This window comes from Protopterus annectens, chromosome 5.part0, assembly GCF_019279795.1.
Source record: "Protopterus annectens isolate FY-2018-M chromosome 5.part0, PAN1.0, whole genome shotgun sequence".
In the NCBI taxonomy this organism is placed as follows: domain Eukaryota; kingdom Metazoa; phylum Chordata; order Ceratodontiformes; family Protopteridae; genus Protopterus; species Protopterus annectens.
In genome coordinates this window covers 35,214,247-35,234,868 of record NC_056735.1, presented here as the reverse complement: position 1 = coordinate 35,234,868, position 20,622 = coordinate 35,214,247, and the positions used below count along the sequence as shown (strand labels likewise).

The following is a 20,622-nucleotide window of genomic DNA, read 5'->3' as shown; positions in this document are numbered from 1 at the left end:
GATTACAGACCTGTAGCAAACCTCTGCTCCTTATCAAAAATCTTAATAAAAAAACTCTGCATTCAGATATTGGAATGTGTAGCATAGCTTTCACACCAGATATAGCATACAGACTGCAGTCATTCTTCATGACCAGTTAGATGTATTCCAACATGGAAAATGGACTGTTAAACATGGAAATTGTCTATTTTCTATATTTAAGATTCAAAATCATTGGTCATGTTATTTTACTATACAGACTGTGTGATTGTGGCTTGTCATCTGATATTATGTTTGCTACAAGAATTATTTGTCTAATAGAACATATACAGTTACTGGGAGCAATTTCTTTGCAGAAACGCACACAAACCTTTCCCTCTAAAATCAGTAATGTGCCATGACATCATCTGCACACTAACTGTACTATGGATTTAGTCTGCAGGTGATTGCAAACTAGGTTGTTTGATGACTTGCAGTTAAGCAGAATTTAAATAAAGACGTATCTAAATTATACATATTATTGATGCAATGACTGCAATTCAACCATTAATAAAAACTGATGTTTTGCTATTTGGTTTTATACGAAGAATCTTAAATACAGCTACTACTTAGGAAATGTCCTAGTGGACTCCAAGTTTAGATTTGATCAAAACATTGCATTAGTAGTTAGAAAATTTTATGACATCATTCAGTTAGTTCCTTGGGAACATCAGTAGTGAGTTTAAAACCATTATGATATATGTTATCATTGTTTAGTCTTTGAGCACAGTGAAACATTTCAGTCATACCTTGTTAAGCGCATTTAATTCTAAAGGCGCAAGAGTGTTATGTGTTTCTGGCAAAAACACTTTTTGAAAATCTTGACAGTCAGACCTATGAAACACTTAACCTACCATAAGGTGAATTTTGTTAGTGTTTCCTAAAATATTACTCTGTAAGTTTTGAATCAGTCTTTAATTTGGTGAACATTTCCTTGTAACCACACTGAACATCAACATACCTTCACCAAATTGTAAAATGCCATCTATGGGATGACTACCCTTGACATGAAGCGCTGCCCTGTCTGTCTACCTGTCTCAACTCCCAAATTAATTTACATTGCTTCTTGTGCAGGGTCTCTCTTTCCCCTTCCATGAAGTCATGTATAGTCTTCTTTGTTCAGGATCATCCTCACTTACCTCTCTCATTCATTTTCAGTACTTCTTATCCAGGGTCATTCCTTCTCATTCCTAAGTGCATGTTCAGTGATCATTGTCTAGTATTACTACCTTTCCACCTCTCAGTCATGTTCATTGTTTGTTGTCCACAGTTACCTACACCCCCCAACTTTATATTCACTGCTTATCTGTAGTCATCCTTTTTACCATCTACATCCATACCCATTGCCTATTCTTTACATGTAGACAAAGAGGCTTATTTGGCATACGTCTGTGTTTACTTCTTACTTGTATGTTTCTTCACACATATATGTTACTTCATACTTATATGTTTACTTCTAATGTATGTCAATTAACATAGTATGTACCTACAACTTATCTGTATTTAAAAGCTGACCGCACATCACCGAGCCATACTGCTAACCCTACTCCCTCCACCACTCCTGCTAGTTTCTCCTCCACTTGGTTTCTTATCCCTCCCTGCAGTTCTCAGAGTGCATCTAACAGTAGATCTAAAGTAGTTTACTTCATTTGGTCTTCAACCTGTGGGATACCGGATCCGAGCCGGCAATTTCACTAGCATCTGCTCCAAGCTCCTCCCCTTACCCATAATACACCTCCACTACCTTCCAACCCCCAGATCTCCTTTGTCTTGGCTTGCTGAAGCATTGTGATCTCCTGAGCGCCAAGTGGTGAGTGAGTTTTTTTTCTGCTTTTAAGCATCTTTTTTCTTTGTAAAATTAGTATAAGTATTCAGTGTAGATTCCTTCTTCTCCTCCCCTCACTGCTGCATTGTGTAATGGAACCCTTTTTGTAGTTTAGAATTAGTTTGTTAGTGTGCTTTGCTTCCCCTCCCCCCTCAGTGTGCTCTGTGTGACTTAAGTGTGTGGTGAGTGGTCTGAGTGGGAAACTCTCCTTTTTTTATTTTCTCTAATTTGAGTGGCTTGGATAGAAGCATGGCTGATAAGCCTGTGTTTAAAAGGTGCACTAAGTGTGGCCATAAATTGTCTCCTGCAGATGGCCACACTCTTTGTGTAATGTGCTTTGGGCATTGCCCATCTGAATACTGACTGCTCTATATGCACGGGTTTTAACCCGTGCCGTATCAAGGACAGGAAGGCTTAGTTTGCCCTGAAAGGCCTGCTTCCCACTTCTGAGGCAGTTGCCTCCTCCTCTGCTTTGGTCACAGCATCTGCTGTGGCCACCTCTCCTTCCTCTCTTGCCCTTGCTTCTCCTCCCTCCCAACCTGTTTCAAAGCCTGTGGAAGTGCAGCAGAAAAGGGGCATTGAGAAGGAGAGAGACCCAAAATGTCACAGACCAGACAAATGTAAGAGGTCCCCGGACCTTTCTTCTCCCGCCAAAAGTCAGCCTAGGATCCGTGACTTCCCTCGGCTCTGATCTCCGAGATTTTCCCTGGAACCAGAGGCGACACATTCTCCATCTAGGGCCTCAGTTCCTCGACCCGCCAGGTTGAAGTCTGTGGTCTCGTCAAGATCCACGCGGAGTTTATGGGAAGTTGACATGGATAAAATGATGAGGAGGTTCATTCATATTCAGATCCAGATGAGGGTCTTGTCAGCCCGCTCTCCCTCTGGAGGGGGAAGTTCACTTCCCTTTTTCACACCGATTTCTCCTTCTCCGATCCGTCCACCTGGTTCGGAGCACTCGGATCCGAGGATGGCCTTACTCAGGGGATCGGCACCGAAGGTACCTGCTTCCTCAATGCCGACAGCTGTCTGGAGCATGTTGGATCTGACCAGTTCAGATCCGAGCGTTTCTCGAAGCAGGAGCTTGAGTGTCAGATCTGAGGGAGCAAAACTTTTTTGATTGGCTCTGGCAGTCAGGCCAAGTTCCCTCCCTCAGAGCTCCATCCCCTTCAGGCCCGGCTCTGATTTTCACGTCGGACCGGGGGAGACCGGCTTCCTTTTTGATTCCCCAGGAGGTTTGTTCTCCCTTGGAGTTCGACATGGTAGAAAGGGTTCTTTCTGCTGGATCAAGACCCTTGACTATCCCCACGGATTCTGCCTCAACAGTTGAGTCCCCCCCTAAGTCCATGTCGCAGTAGGACAAAGACTCATTCTCCTCGAGGATGGCCACTTTGAAAGCAGTCTCCAACATGTCCATGCCACTGCTGTCATATGCTACTTAAGGAGCGGCTGGGTCTGGTGTGTCCATGAGGTGCAATGCCTGGCTCAGATTGTCAGTTTTCAGAACCTTTCAAAGCATCCTTTGCCGATGCCCCTTATGATGACTCTACTCTCTTTGGTAAGACCGCCAAAGAGACTTTAGACCAGAGTGAGAAGGATGGGAAGACACTGTCTGCCATCAGAATCTGCTTCTCAAACCCTCAAAGATCCTTTTCCTGGAATCAGAGAGGGCAAAAGAAGATGTGGTTCTGGAAGTCACAGTATTCCCAGGACACTCAGGACTCTTCTTCCTCCAGAGGCAGAGGGGGACAGAATGGACACCGGCCCAGAGGCAGAGGGAGTCAGAGGAATTTTGGGTCTCAAGAACCTTTCTCATACAGGCCCAGACAGCAACCCTGAGGGGTTTCCCGACTGCTCTACTCTGGAGGCAGTCAGGGGGTGATTGTCATTGCACATGGCAGCATGGGAGTCCATAACATCAGACCGCTGGGTGCTTCATATCATATCCAGAGGATACTCTATCCCTTTTTTGGTTCCTCCCAAACGCCTCCTGGATGTACCACCCTTGCAGGGAGGCAGCAGCACAGGAAATGTCCAAGCTGCTAGAAAAACGAGCCATTGAACCAGTCCCCCCAGATCAGTCCGGATTGGGCTTCTACTCCAGGTTCTTTTTGGTGCCAAAGAAAATGGGGGACTTGAGGCCCATTCTGGACCTATCTACCCTGAACCTGTCAGTTGCCAAAAAATAAATTCTGGATGGTCACACTACAGTCCATCATGCCATACCTGCAACAGAGTGACTGGATGTGCTCATTAGACCTCCAGGATGCCTGCTATCACATAAAGGTGCACAGAAGCTCCTGCAGGTTCCTCCTTTTCTGGCTAGGAGTCAATCATTACTAAATTTGAGCCCTACCCTTTGGTTTCACCACAGCCCCCAGGGTGTTCACCAAAGTGATGGCGGTAGTAGTTGCTCACCTGAGGCTTCAGGGGATTCAGGTCTAACCGTACCTGGACAATTGGCTCCTCATTGCTCCCACCAGGTGTATACTTTCTCAAACCAGGGATTATTTCTTAAAGCTTGCTCTGCATTTGGGGATCACAATCAGTGCATCCAAATCACTTCTAAATCCTGTCCAGGTGATAGACTACATTGGGGCAAGGATAGACACCTTACAGTGCATGCAAAATCTTCCTGACCTCGGAGAGAGTACAAAACCGGAGGATGCATGTCTCTCTGATCTACCATGCTCATCTTCCATAGCCAGAATCAATGTCAAGTGCCTTAGGTTCAATGGCAGCGACCATAACGCTTCTTCCATGCGCCCAGTTACATATGTGAATTCTACAGTGGACGCTAGCTGTACAATGGGCCCTGTTGGAACTCCCATTATCGTATCCAATACAACTCAGTCGAGACTGTCAGTCATCCCTTCTGTGGTGGATGTGCTCTCTGGCGATCTTGGAGGTACGACTATTTGTTTCATCCCCTGTACAAGCCACAGTGACCATGGATGCCTCCCAACTCGGGTGGGGGGGTATTGTTCAGGCAGGACAGTCCAAAGCCTGTGGTCCCCTGTAGAGACCAGCTTGCACATAAACGTTTTAGAGATGAGGGCGGTCCTTTTGGCATTGCAGGCCCTTCTTGCCTTTCTTCCTCTGGGAATCATTGCAGTTCAATCAGACATGTCAGTGGTCTGATACATCAGCAAACAGGGAGGGACCAGATCTTACCCCCTTTGTCGCGAGGCCATGAGAGTGTGGGAATGGGTGATCTCCACCGGTCACTTTCTCATAGCAATGTACATTCTGGGATGGTCCAACATTCTAGCAGACAGGTTAAATCTGACTATTCTGATGCCTTATGAGTGGTCTCTGAATCTTTCAGTAGCAGAGCAAATCTTCCTGGAGTGGGGTCAGCCTTGCTGCAATCTCTTCGCATCTCCTTCCAATGCGAAGTGCAGCAAGTTTTTCACTCTGAACCCCCTGCTGGATAGTCCCCCAGAGATGCCGTAGTCCTTGCTTGGCCTCCCGTTCTTCTGTATGCTTACCCTGCAGTACCTCTTATTCCAACATTTCTATAGAAAGCTCGTCAACTGGGGAGCAAAGTGATCCTCATTGCCCCGTTTTGGCCTTGCCAGGTATGGTTTCCCTTCCTTTCGTCTCATCTTCTGGCTCCGCCCTGGATCTTGGATCCCATTCAGGATCTGATTTTACACCCATTGGGGGTTCCTCATCCGAACCTGGACAGTTTGAAGCTCACAGCTTGGCTGCTCCAGTTCCCATGATCACTAGGACTCCTGGAGTATCCTCTTCACTTAGATCTATTCTGGTGGCTGCTCATAAGTCTTCAACCAGGAAGATTTACCACAGCAAATGAAAATGTTTTTTCCTTTTGGGCTTCTCAAAGGACTTTAGACCCTTTCACTGCTCCTTTTTCTGCCATTCTTGATTTCCTAGCCAATATTTTTCAACAGGGAAATAGTTCTTCTACTATCAAAGTTCAATTGGCTGCCATTTCTCATTTTCATGTGGGTGAGAATTCTGCCTCACTGGCCTCCTCCAGACTGTGTAAAGCTTTTATAAAAGGGACCTTTCTGTTACGCCCCCCCCCCCCCCGGTTAAGGATCCTGTTCCCCCATGGGACCTTACTATGGTTCTTCAAGCTTTGGTCACTCTGCCTTTTGAACCTGCTGCAACCAGAGATCTAAAATTTTTATCTTGGAAAATAGCATTCCTGGTGGCTATCACTTCTGCTAAAAGGGTTTCAGAACTGCAAGCTTTGTCCATCAAAGTTCCATATATGATTTTCCATAAAGATAGTTTCCCTTCAGACCAATCTGTCCTTTCTTCCTAAGGTGGCATCACAAATTAATATCAGTCAAACCATTAATTTACCTGACTTCTTTCCTAACTTTGCTAACAAAATGGAATACAAACTACACTTGTTGGATGTTCATAAACAGTTATGATTTTATTTACACAGGACCAAAAACTATGGCTACTTCTGCGGCCTTTTGGTCTGGAGTGTCATTGGATGATATTTGTTCTGCAGCTATTTGGTCCTCATCTCATACCTTTATTTCTCACTACAAATTGGATTTGTCTACTAGAGGGAGAGCATCCTTTGGTTCCGTGGTGCTCCAGAATATCCTTCCATGAGGGCCACCCAGGAGTTTAGTAGTTGGGGACTCTGTCCAACTGGTTGAAGACCAAATGAAGTAAGCTAGTTCAGATAAAGAAGTTATGTACTCACCATAAAGTTCCATCTGAGTAGTTCTACTTCATTTGTCTTCAACCGTCCCTTCCTCCTGACCTTATCATATTAGCAGCCTGTTGGCTGCAGTTGTAGGTCATAAAGTATTTTTCAGGTCACTTTATCAGTATAAGGGTCAGGAAACTCAATTTGGGGGTTGAAAGGTAGTGGAGGTATATTATGGGTAAGGGGAGGAGCTTGGAGCTCAGAGCAGGTGCTAGTGAAATTGCCGGCTCGGATCCGATACGGATCTGGTATCCCACAGGTTGAAGGCAAATGAAGCAGAACTACTCAGATGGAACATTATGGTGAGTACATAACATCTTTTTCAACTTCTATACTCTGGAACTTCTTTTCCTTTACCTCTTTGTTTCTGGTTATTGACTGTTGTAATTCCCCTCAAGTGCCTTGACTTACTGTTCCTGTGACTGCTGTTTTTTTGCAGTCAGCTGAAAGTGGTCCAACCTGCTCCATTCGCCCTCACTTCACTTGTGGTCATTCTGCTCCCCTACCCTACCTCCAAGTCCCACCCACCCCCAGTAAACCTAAACTTATTCCAAACAATCCCCTCCCATCAGTTAACCTTAACCAATCATACACCTCCTCCTCTTTACACTCCACATAACTAGAGCAACTCACCTCCCCTTCCCCCACCCTTTTTCCGTCCTCTTCTGAACAGCCCTCACTAATCCATTCAGTAAATATTACACAATAACCTACTTCAGACCATCTCAAACAGCTTCTCACACTAAACCTATTCTTTAAATTTACCTGACACTTCATAAAAACATTATCCAGTTCAGGTCTCATCAATATCCATGTCTACCACCTTGCTGTTATACATATTTATCTTGTAGTTATACCGTCCTACTACCTTGCTATTATACCAGTCACCCTGCTAATACACCCACCCTCACTCCACCCACTATTACTTCCCTTCCACCATGTAGCATCCTCACATCTCTATACTCATTCCATTTTACACTCATCCTGTCCTTCCAATACCTAACAGTTCCCTATCCCACTTCAGTACCCTTCAAGCCCTCAAGAATCACAACTCCAATAATTAACTTATCTAACCTGTCTGCAACTTACTCAGATATATTTCTTAACCTCTGTCCAATAAAATCCTACTACTAAACAAAATAAAAATACTCCCACTAGACCATAGCCAAACCTTTATACCACAAAATTTTAAACCTACTTTAGACTAGTCAGCTTGCTTTTATGTGGGGATGTCCACCCCAGTCCTGGACCCCCTCAATTATTTTCCCTAGTCAACCTTGCATCAGCAACTCCCACAAATCATTATATATGGTCACACGAAACTTACAAAGCATCCGTAATAAAATCTCACACTTTCATGCATGGATTGCCAGTACTCAACCCATCATCACAGCTACTAAAACCTGGCTAAAACTATACATTAAGGACTCCGAGTTTCTCCCACCTGGATTTGCTACCATAAGATCTGACAGACCTCACAAAAAGGGAGGGAAGTGTTGCACTACTGTTTCCTTCCTCCTGTTATATAGTTTCATACACTAAGCCCATACCACAATTTGCCACTGCCGAAATTCTTATTTCCTATCTCTACATGAACAACTGCAAAAAAAAAATATGTACTATAGTCCTGTATATACCACCAGGTAACAAAATTCCCTTATTGTTGGAAATTCTCTCATGGATTTCCAACAAAATTATTAATGAAACCATTATCCTTGGTGACATAAATATTAACTTGCTAGACCTTTGCCCAAACATTCTCATTTTAAATATCAGTCTGTTCAACTTCACTCATTTTATCACTTCCTCGACCAGACCCCGTAAGAACAATACATATGGCTTTAGCTTAGATTGGATTCTAGTCAATGAGCCTAACAAAATCTGTGCAGCCGGTACTCTCCCAAACACCCTTAGTGACTACCTCCCTGTCTTTGCTCACCACATTGTTCCCTCATTTCAAAAGCTTCATCAGTACAAACTAATAATGAGCCTAACTAAATTTAACCCTGTGAACTTCATAGATGCCCAAAAAAAGATTATCTGGTCCAGGCTAAAAACACTCCCTCTAGATGAGGCAATCAAGCACTTCAACTCAACATTTCTTAATATTCTAAGCAACCTTACTCCTATTCAACTAAAACAAATCACAGTAAATCATGCCCTATGGATGACTAAACCTACTAAAGAAATGATGAATTCCAGAGACAAGAGCTGGGAATTATGGTTAGCTAACAAAATTCCTTCCGACCTGTTGAAATTCAAACAACTTTGAAACCAGGTAAAAATCTAGTCAGCAAAGATAAGAAAAATCACTACCTGAAATTTCAAAGTGAACATAAGTCAAACCCAAAGTAATTCTGGCATTCAGTAACATCATTACTAAATCCAGGTACAAGGAACAACCCATGCCCACATCTTGACAAAACTCCACTAGTAATAGCCACCCTCTTTAATTCTCACTTTATTGATGCTATATCAAACATCACTGCTTCCTTTCTCCCGTCTCATAACCCCACCAATCCTGCTACTCCTTCTCAAGTACTCAATCACAGTACATTCACTACACCCTCCCACTCTACCAGCTCCTCACCTACATTCACTTTTACACCCATCCCAACTGCCACAGTAAAACGACTGTTGCTTAAACTCAGACCATACACTAATGCTGCCAGCAACCTACCACACAATTCTTAAAATTAGCTGCTGAATCTATTGTCTGCCCTATATCCATCCTTCTGAACAGATCTCTCCAAGAATGCTATGTCCATAAAATCTGGAAAAAAGCTTATATTCTTCCATTTAATAAAGGATGCAATAATTCTGATATCTCAAACTTCTGACCTATTGCCATTCTCTTTTCAGTCTCTAAGATCTTAGAAAAATGTGTTCACATTCAAATCCTACACTTTCTTCTTCACAACCAAATTATATCTCCCACACAGCACAGCTTTAGTCCAGGCCACAGTACCACAACTACCCTCATATCCTTCATGGATGCAATCAACTAACCCCATGACTCAGGCAAAATTGTCTCCCCTCTATTCATAGACCTTTCAAAAGCTTTTGATACTGTCTCTCACCCCCTACTTCTAAACCAACTCTCTAAAACAGGCCTTTCTCTCTCTTCTCTTAACTGGTTCTCTAGTTATTTAATTAACAGACAACAGGCTGTCAAATGTCAAGATTCCTTCTCCCCATATCATATTACTCCTACTGGAGTTCCCCAAAGTTCTATACTTGGACCCTTGTTATTCTGCATTTTTATTAATAGTTTCCACTCCTCTCTATGTCAAGGCTCGCTTATTCATTATGCTGATGACTCAACAATTATATGCACCTTTAATTCCATAACTGAACTATAACAACTAACCCAGTCAGTATTCACCACTGCAGATACATGGATGTATAGCAATCACCTTTCCCTCAACCCTGCCAAAACCAAACTCATGCTCTTCACACCCAAGAAATCTGTCACCCTTCAAGCCCAGTTCAGTATACTCTCACAAGACAACACAGTCATTGAGGTCATTAATCAGACAAAACTGCTAGAAGTGTTTACAGACGAACACCTGAAATTTGACATACATAGACACCATAGCATCCGCAAACCCACCAAAAGCTTGGGATCCTGTATAAATAAAAAAAAACTTCCTTACCCCCTCCACAAACAAGTTATTGCTTCCACTTACCTACTACCTTCCGTAATCTATGGTGCACCTCTACTTATTAATCTCTCATCCTACCTAAAAGCTAAGCTCAAAACTTGTTACAACAAAGTCGCTAAATTTGCCTCTAATACCAAACATTTTACCCACCACTGTACTGCTCTGCACTCTCTCAACTACCTCACTACCTCTCCTACCTACAACTGACTACAGCCCACAAAATGATCTTTAAACCATCAGATTGCCCTGCCCTCAGACAGATTTTCAGTGCCTACCAACCAAATAGGGCTCTCAGATGGAAGAATCAGCACCTTTTAGAAAAATCAATACTGTCTCCTGGATAGCTTCTATATTCTTGCTTTGTAGCCAAGGCCTGGATTGCCCTACCTTTGATTATTAGAACTACAAAAAAGTCTTGACACTTTCAAAATCTCCCTAAAAAGCTTCTTATCTTCCAACTGGAACTATACCTGCATCTTGCCTCCTTCCCTCAAATCACAGTCAGCCTCTACATAACTTAGATATTCACAGTGGACATGTAATGTAATATACTTGGAGGTATAATTCCTTGCTACTTTTTGCTGTCTGAGTTATCTATACTAATGCCAGGTGAAAGCCTCTCTATTATCCACTGTTAGAATGTCTCTATTTTTTTAAGCAATGTGGAATAGTGTCATTTTGTAACTCAATTCAGCAAATAATATGCACTGTACTAAATCATGTCAGTTTGTTGTCAGTTCTATTTGAAATGCTTCATTTGGCTGCATATAGCCCTGTAATGAACTTAATCCAATTATATTTACTCCATGTCAGACTATTGCTGTATATACTCTGTAATGTACTCATGCCAAATGTGTTTGCTTTGTCATTCATGTGTTGTCTATCTACGTTATGTTGTTTTGTTTCTTGTTAATTGTGGAGCTTTTCTCCCTGGGCCTCCAGTAAAAATGGGCTCTTTGGCCCAGTTGACTATCCTGGTAAACAAATGCAAATAAATAAATACTGGTTAAAGTCTTCACTTCCCATGCACAATGTTCAAGGTTCAATCCTGACCTTCGACCAATTGCCTGTATGGAACTTGCATGTTCTGCCTGTGTCTTTGACTTGTGGAGTTCCTCACCTCCCAAAAACATGCTGTGCATTTCCACCTTAAAATTCACCCAATAATGAAGTTGTGGGCAGCAGCACAGACTCTAGATGGTGCCTATAAGTGGGAAGAGTTGTATATACCAACCACTTTGGGCATTAACTGTGATGTGCAGTAACCCTCAAGGTATGAAAATGCAGATTGTGCACTGTGTCAGGGCTAACCATGTGACACTTTAAAAATTGGCTCGAGGTGATTCAGTCGTATTGTATCGCCAAAACAGGCATTGGTAGTCACCAGTAATAAGCAGGTTGAAGACCATGCCTGATGTGATGCCAGGGATCCTTGCTAATGCTGGGAGGCTGTATGTGCCCCCTATTAGCCACTGTGTGCCCACCATAAAGCCCAGCAGCCCTGGATCAGTAAGCTACTTGCTGGCCAGTTGCTTAGCTTGTTACCTGGGATAACTCTGAGTGAAAGCTGGACATAAAACCAATGAACCTGCCTAATATGAACTAAGAATTGCTCCACTCAGTGTAGATTCACTGACAGGGCTCAGCATGATACGAAGGAGGTTGGACATCCTGTGTATCCAGGAGACAAGATGGAAGGGTGGTGCAGCAAAGTCACTTGGTTTGGGATCCAGAGTCTACTACTCAGGAGGAGGACGGGCTAGAAATGGTGTGGCAATTGTCATGAGGGACAGACTTCAGAAGACAGTGAGGGATGTCATCAGAATCAGTGATAGATTCATGGCAGTCAGACTTCAATGTAAGGATGGGGCACTAGTCATAATCTCAGTCTATGCCCTACAGCAGGGTTGTGATAGTGAGAAAACAAATGCATTCAGGCAACAGTTGCAGGGCCTACTAGGTAAAGCAGGACAGCATGAGTTGGTGTGATAATGGGTGACCTAAATACAAATATTTGGACAGACAGAACAGGATATGAGGACTGCCTGGGTCCACATAGGTGGGTCAACAGGAATAAAGATAGACTTCTGTGTAGCAAATGAATTAATGGTAGCAAGCACATGGTTCAGCAAGAGAGAGAGTCACAAGATCACATATAAGAGTGGCCAACATGCAACTCGGGTAGACTTCCTCCTAGTAAAGAAAGGGCACTGGTGGTACAATCAGTGACTGTAAAGTCATTCCCAGTGAGCCAGTTGATCCATAGTATAAACCACTAGTTGCCACATTTAGCTGCAAACAGTGGTCAGAGTAGGCTGTAAGGTCAACAGAGACTAGGCTGAAGACCTGGAAGTTGGCTGAGGCGAAACCACAGGAGTCCAAGGAATTACTCAGGGCACTAGCACCTCAGGAAGAAGAGGAAATAGGTGGAGTTAAAGAAGAATGTCAGCTCCTCAAAACATGATGTGTGAAGACTATAAAACAGATATGTGGCCAAGCCAGAATTTGAAGCAAGGTATAAGCTGGTGTAGGAATGCAGAAGTCTAGAAAGTCATCAAAAGAAAGAAAGAAGGGGTGCAGGAAAAAGTGGAATGTAGAAAAGAAAAAGAAAACACTGACCAGACTATGAAGGAATACTGGTTGGCTAACAAAGAGGCTAAGAGAGGATTTGTAATACCAAATAAAAAAGCATCAGAGGCAGTCTACAAGTTTCAGTGACTTAGAAAATGGCACAAAGAAACTCTATCAGGTTGGAAGGCAAATACAGAAAAATAAAGAAGATAATCAGACCCCCTTCATAAGGGAGGCCAAGAAAAACCTGCCATTAGTCCACAGGACATCAAAGGCAGATGGCAGGAGTACTTCCAACAGTTTCTGAATGAAGAACCCCCCCCCCCCCAGAAGACATACTGTCTCAGACACAGCCTATGATGAGAGAAGAGGAGGAGCCCACCCTAGAAGAAGTGGGAACAGCACTGAGGAAAATGAAGTCAGGGAAAGCAACAGGCTCAGATGAGGCCACAGCAGACATGATAAAGATGTTGGTTAAAATAGGGGAGAAATGGCTCCTGAAGGTACTCATAACAGTACGGAGAGACAGGCATATCACAGATGACTTGAAAATAAGTATACTAATGCCAGTGTATACAAGGAAAAAGTGGATATTCACAACTGTGGACAGTACAGAGGTATCAGACTCCTGTCACACTGCATGAAAGTCCTGGAGAGGGTGATTGATAAACGAATACACAGAATAGTAGAAAGTAAGGTAGGAGATGAGCAGTTCAGATCCTGATCAAGATGCAACACAACTGACCCAATGCTTACAGTGAGGCAGATGGTTGAGAAGAAGCTAGAGATGAGGAAAGAGTCCAACTGGGCATTCCTAGCCTTGGAGAAAGCATATGAAAAGGTCCTAAGAAAGCTAATTTGGGCAGTCTTGTGATGGTTCAAAGTCCCAGAAACATTGGTAGAATTGCTGTAAGCTATGTACATAGACCCAATAACTCAAGGACAAAGTGTTTGGGTGTGCATAAGGGTTCAGCTCTGAGCCCACTGCTGTTCATACTAGTGATGCCCTACATTAGCAAACCGGTTGGAGGGGACAGGTCAACAAAGTTGCTGTATGCTGATGATGTGGCATTACAGTCAGACTCTGAGCAAGAATTTGAACAAAGGATAGAGGAATGGAATACAAAACTGAAACACATGGGTTGAAACTGAGCACATATTAGACAGTTGTAATGGCAGCAAATGCAAGATATCAAAAGAAGCAGAGAACTAAGATCGAAGAGAAAATAGTGGAACAGGTTAAGAGCTTTAATTGCCTGGAAGGTGGTGGTTGAGGAGAAGGGAACTCTGAATGAGGAGGTCAAAGCTACAATCATAGGGGCTACAGCCCACTGGCACAGATTGTCAGGAGTTGTGTATGACAGAAGAATACAAAAGAAGCTGAAAAGTAAGATATACAAAAGAGTGGTGCAAACAATGTTACTGTAGGGTACAAAAACCTGGGCAGTAAAGGCAAAGCAGTTGAGGAAGATAGAAGTTATGGAGATGAAGTGCCTAAGATGGGTGATAGGATGCACTCTGTGAGAAAAAGAAATGTGGACATCGGAGCACAAGCCAAAGTAGCTCCAATTGCAGTAAATGCACAAGAGAACCAATTATGTTGGTTCGTGCACATGTACAGAAAAGCAGAAGACATTCAGGTGAAGAACTGGGAGAGAGAGGAAGAAAGCAAGAGGAAAAGAGGGATCCAGCAGAGGTGGATGGATTGTATGAGAGAAGACCTGCGCCAGTCAAGCATGAGTGTTGAAGAAGGTAGGAGAGTGCCATTGAATAGAGAGAGATGATGACAGACGCAACACCCCAACCCCGTGTAGAAAATGGGGAGTAGTTGATAATGATGAAAGTGGTTAATATTACTGACTCACAACTCCAAGGTGTGGAGGATGTCCGTTTACATTATTAGGGATATTCACATTCTCCTTCTCTTTATGAGGTGTGAGTACTCTGTTTTCTTCCCTTCTCCCAAAATCTTGCTGTCTGAATGGTTACTGTAACTTCTCTGTCCGTGCTGCTACATGCATAATAGCCATTGATTTTATCCTTGCTACTTTTTTCTTTTCTCTTTTACTTCATGAGTTTTAGTTGAAAAAGGTCTACAAGAGAAATTCTCAGACTAACTACATAAACCTTTATACAGAAGTCTGTTAAAGCTGTAGTATCCAGGGATTCAGTTTTAGCATCCGACTGGTAAACAATTATCTGGTCAAGAAAAGAATAAAGTGTGTGCAAAGTTAACAAATGTATTCTAGTAATACTACAGGTTTGTTTTCTGGTGCATATTTGAGAGCTGCCGTATGTTGTTAAATATACACACAGTGCATTTTGTTGGTGTTAACAAGAAAGCATGTGCTGTTAGTGCACAAAAGCAACACATTCAAAAATGTTGAATAAAGCATAAAACCACAATGTACTGCTGTTCACAAGGCAGCAAAAAGAAATACACATATTGCATTATGCCTTTTTTAAAATCTTTAAGCAATAATTTTGTAATAAATTGTCAGGATGCTTCATAACTTGTCTTGTATTTGAGGTAGTGGCAGTCATGCTGTGGCATTTAATCTGCATGGGAACTAGCACGTATGTCCAAACCTACACCAAAGTACTATACGAGCATTTATATAGCTGCATGGAGTCAGGAATACCTGACAGGACAAAATCATCCTCCTTAAGGAAAAGTAAACCTATTTTGTGGACATCTGCAATAAATAAATGGGTCTGTATTACATAGTTAAAGTTTCAAAAGAGCGAATGCTCCTAAATTGACCCCCACACCTCCCCTACTTAAATATACCAACTCTGAGATCGCACCACAGTGGAGGAAATAGCAAAGCCCCAACAATGGCCCAGTGATTTTTTTTTCCCTGGAAAGAAAATCGCTGTTCCGACCGTTCAGCATTCCTTGCTTTTGCTATTTTGCAGTCGACGTAAGAGTGTTCGCTCTTTTCAAACTTTGACTAGCCAATATAGGCCCTAAATAAACTCTATAATAAAAAGAAAAAATTGCTGTCCAGGACCAGGAAGGAGCAGGTGCCTAATTGAAAGCAATCTCTCCTTAGCCTGAACAAGCAAATAAGAGCACTAGTGAAATTCTCCAAAGCAAACTCCGAGTCCAAACTCGCCACATCTACTAAAGACAGTCATAAGGCCTTCTTCATATATGTCTGCAGTCTCAAGGGAAGCACTCAGATCTGCTCAGAACTGGTGGTCAAGGACACTACAAATACAAACGCTGTAGATATAGCCAACCTCCTGGCAGAGAAGTTCAGTGAAAACTTCACCCCTCTGTCCCCCTATCAGTAAATCAGAACATCCCCAGCATCTGCTCCCCTCCTCTTATCTGTAGGGGATAGCATCTCTGCCCTCTCAAAGGCAAAAAGTACAGCCTCCATGGGACCCAATAACATCCCTGGCTGCATTCTACATGAACTCAGGCAGGGACTTGCAGCACCATTAGGCACACTATTCAACCAAAGCCTGAGTACCGACTTCGTCACAGCCCAGTGGAAGACAGCTACTGTCATTCCCTTTGCACAAAGGTGGAGCATCCACCGATCCAGGAAATTATAGACCCATCAGCCTAACTAGCCTGATCTGCAAAGCCATGGAGTGGATTGTCATGGACCTCATTAACAAGGACATTGGCAATATCCAAACACTCAGTCCCACACAGTTTGGTTTTGTCAAGGTGAGGTCATGTCTGTTAAATTTGGTCAGTGTCTTTGAGACAGTCACAAAAGCCATAAACGGGGAGGTAAGATGGTGCACACTGCCTACCTTGACCTGCCAAAGCTTTTGATACTATTCCGCACTCAGGTATAATAAAGTCTCACAACTAGGTATCAATCCATATGTTACCAGATGGGTAGAAAAATGGCTCACTGATAGACCCCACATAGTCAAAATAGGGGAAGCCACCTCAAGCAGTAGACCCGTAACGAGTGGTGTACCCCAGGGATCGGTCTTGGCTCCTCTGTTGTTTGGGATATACTTTTCTAAGGTGCAGGCCAAAACCAGTGGGCTATGGCTGACCAGGTTTGCAGATGATTTCAAGCTGGGTGCTGTCATCAATTCCCCTAGTGAAGTGGATATCCTCCAAGAGGGTCTCACCCAAACAAATGACTGGTGCCAGAATCATGGCCTCAAACTAAATGCCAAAAAATGCATTGTCGTCCCCTTTGGGGAGAGTGACGTCCCCACAAATTATTGCATTAATAACAAGGTCCTAAGCACACAGTCAGTCGTGAGGGACTTGAGCACCCAGGTTGATAGCAAACTGACTTTAGACCACCATATTGCCTCCCTTGTATGGAAAGCTGTCTACATGGCCCACCTCATTAGTAAGCGTGTCTCATCCAGGGACAAGGAGGTCATAATATCCCTGTATTCTTCCCTTATAAGACCCATTATTGAGTACAGTGCTCCTTTTGGCAGGTACCTCACAAAGCACATGCAGTAGCTGGAGAGACCACAGAGGTTCCTCACCAAGAGATTCCACGGCCTCAAACATCTACCCTACACAGATAGGCTAAAGGTCCTGTCTCTCTACTCAGTCTTATACAGACTCCTCTGAGGTGACCTGTGTCTGGCATACAAAGCAATCTCAGACCCCGCCTTGATGGGACTGCTGCATATCCACAAGTCAAGCTCCACTTGAGTAACCCACATGTGTGACCTCACCCTGGTCTGTGACATCAATAGGAGTTGTTGGCGGGACAGATTTGTGCCCCAGAGACTCCCCCTCCTGTGAAATAGACTCCCTCTCCTCATCAAGTAAGGTATCTCATTAACCCTTTTTAAGCACAACTTGGATAACTGAATGGGGAGCAGAAAATGCACCCCTGGGATTCCACCTGTGTCTCTGTTGGACAGGGGCTCTGGGTGCTGACTTGTAGGAACATGGGATAAATTCTTGGCTAGGCTTGTAAGGGCTTCAGAGCCAATAGCCTAATAACTTCCTATGATGTTGGGTAGCCTAAAGTGACACTTCATATGTACAACGCTAGTGCAAGTGCAAACATTCATTTGGTTGTGCCTTTGTTTCAGTATGCAGTTGTTTTATTTAGATTTTGGCTTTCTCCATTTATTCTCTGGATTAAACTGGAAATACCTTTTCCTTCTTTGGTTTCTGTAGTACATACTGCTCTTCTGCCATTTCCTGCAAGTAAACCAAGACCAGAAACAAAACCACATGACATGGTTAGATCTCTGCTCGGGTAAACTTCTACACCTTTTCCCCGTACTAATATACCATCACTCTTAATGTAGACTCTCTTTTGTGCTGTATGCTAATAACTTACTCTTCCTTTCGTTATATTACTGCAGTCTGTTACTAATGCAAGCCAGCATCTGGCATTGAAAAATGCTTGTTTTGGATTATAACATATTTCTGAAGAAGAGCTCAACTTGCAAAAGGTAACTGTAACAGAAATTGGCTGGTTTTAGCTTACATATTAAAGCAAAACCTTTTTTTTTACAATGAAGTGTCAGTGATGAGCAAATCCTAAGGACCTCAGAATGCACTCAGCCAATGACATTGCTGCATATTTAAAACTTGTGTTATTAATAACAGATGTGCCTAATTTTCTTTCTTTCATCTTCCTTTTCTCTTTCAGGAGCTACAGAGGATTCTAAAGGAAAATTCATTGGCTGTCATAGTACAACCCAGATGGCTGGAGACATGCTTCTCTAAACAGAGAAAAGTTGATATTGCAAAATATGAAATTGATTTAAACAAATATTTATAATGTTTTTCTAGAGTATAATGTGAGCTCTATGCAACCTTGAATCATACTGAACAATGGCACTGTTTTATTACATATAGTTTTAGATGTATTTTTAACAGATTTTTGTTGTACAGAATGTGCACATCAGATTTCAAGCTGCAATAAATCATTTAAAATATAATTAAGTTCTCATATTTTTTCTACACATCACACCTTATCTTTTGAGAGTTAGGAAGATGTAGATGTTTCTTATTTAGAATTAGCAACATACCCAGTAAACACTAATATGAGCAAACTAATTGGTTAAGCATTCCTTTTCTCTTTATGACAGTCTTATAACACAATGTAATTGCCTCTCTGTAAAATGCCAAACCTGTTTTAAGTACATATGTGTGTGTGTTTTTATAGATATATATACACATACATATATATATATATATATATATATATATATGTATATATATACACATACACGCGGCCGTGGTGGTGCAGTGGTTAGCGTTGCTGCCTCACAGCAAGAGGTTCTCTGGTTTGATCCTCGGCTGGGTTGCCTTCTGTGCGGAGTCTGCATGTCCTCCCTGTGGTCGCATGGGTTTCCTCCGGGTGCTCCGGTTTCTTCCCACATCCCAAAGACTTGCTGTAGGTTGATTGGACACTCTAAATTGGCCCTAGGCGTGAGTGCGTGCGTGTGCCTTCTGTGGAAGGTTGGACGCTGGGCTGGCAACTCAATACCGTAAAACTCCACTGCCAATCATGAGCAGACAGGTGATCTGCTGTGGCGACCCCTAACTGGGAAAAGCCGAAAGAAGAAGATATATATATATATATATATATATATGTGTGTGTGTGTGTGTGTGTGTGTGTGTGTGTATGTGTATATATATATATATATATATATATATATATATATATATATATATATATATATATATGATCTATATTTTATCATCGAACGCATAAAAAAGCGAACGATGAATAATCAGACCTATGTAAACAAAAGCTTACAACAATCTCAAAAGCTCAGAACAGCAATTTTTTTCCAAGGGGAGAAAATCGCTGTTCCAAAAAAAAAAAAAAAAATTGAAATAATACATGTGCCCCCCACATCCCCCTACTTAAATATGCCAACTCCGAGATCGCACTCCAGTGCCAAAAATGGCAAAGTAATGGAAGTGGCCAAGCAAATTCCTTCCCTGGAAAATAATTAGTTTAAAAGCTGCTTCGCTGTTTTGCGTTTTCATTGTTTTAAGTTCAACCAAGGCGCATTCGATATAATGCATCTTCGGCACACACACACTATATATATATATATATATATATATATATATATATATATATATATATATATATATGTGCGCACACACACACACACACACACACTCACACATACATATGTGTGTGTGTGTGTTTGTGTGCAGGAATTGCGTTCCTGCTGCTTCGTTGATATTACACTTGGGGTCTTATTGAAAGTGTTTTTGTTTCACTGGCTTGCTGCATGGTGGCAACCCCTTCCGTCATGCCAGCATCAGAGAACAAAGCACTACCTTGACCACTTAGGCAGAGAACACAGATAAACACTCTTTGAGAAGAGTAACATACCTACCTATATTTTACAGTGAATTGAGCCTTGGACAGCTCACCATTGTCAGTTGGGGGGGGGGTATATGTGAATAAGGTGTGACGGTGGCAAGAGCAAACCTAAGGTTGTTTTATAGGATCATCATGTTTTGAAAGAGTGACAGCTGGACATAGAAAATGTTTGTATGCCTTTGTTATACGTCATAGTAAGCATATGTGAGGTAATATATGTGCATGCGCATTACCATTACGACAGTCTATAAAAAGTGCAGATTTGTTGACCATGTGTGTTTCACAGCAAACCTGTCACCTTGCATTATCAGTATAAATTTTATGTGTATTAGTTCATTAAGGGTAATGAAAAACATGGAAGGTAATAAGTGTCATGGGTTTTCTGCAGTCCATGCACTGTACTAATGTATATGTGTACAGTTAACAGCAGGGACATGTCTTTATCTCAAAGACACATTAATTGTGATGGTCAATGCTTAGTTCACTGTTGCAGTAGCCTAAAGTGTAGGGTTATAGCCTGACAAAGAT

At 42.3% G+C, this 20,622-nt stretch overlaps 1 protein-coding gene across 2 annotated transcripts in view; it reads left to right on the top strand.

The window, feature by feature from the left end:
- CHD1L (chromodomain helicase DNA binding protein 1 like) overlaps window positions 1-18,686 on the top strand; it is a 1,563,352-nt gene extending 1,544,666 nt beyond the window's left edge. For both annotated transcript variants that reach the window (XM_044072085.1, XM_044072086.1), the window contains exon 25: window positions 18,394-18,686. In XM_044072085.1, coding sequence (XP_043928020.1) covers window positions 18,394-18,525 — 132 coding nt within the window. In that variant the 3' untranslated portion in view covers window positions 18,526-18,686. The remainder of the gene's footprint in view (window positions 1-18,393) is intronic.
- Window positions 18,687-20,622: the final 1,936 nt, after the last annotated feature.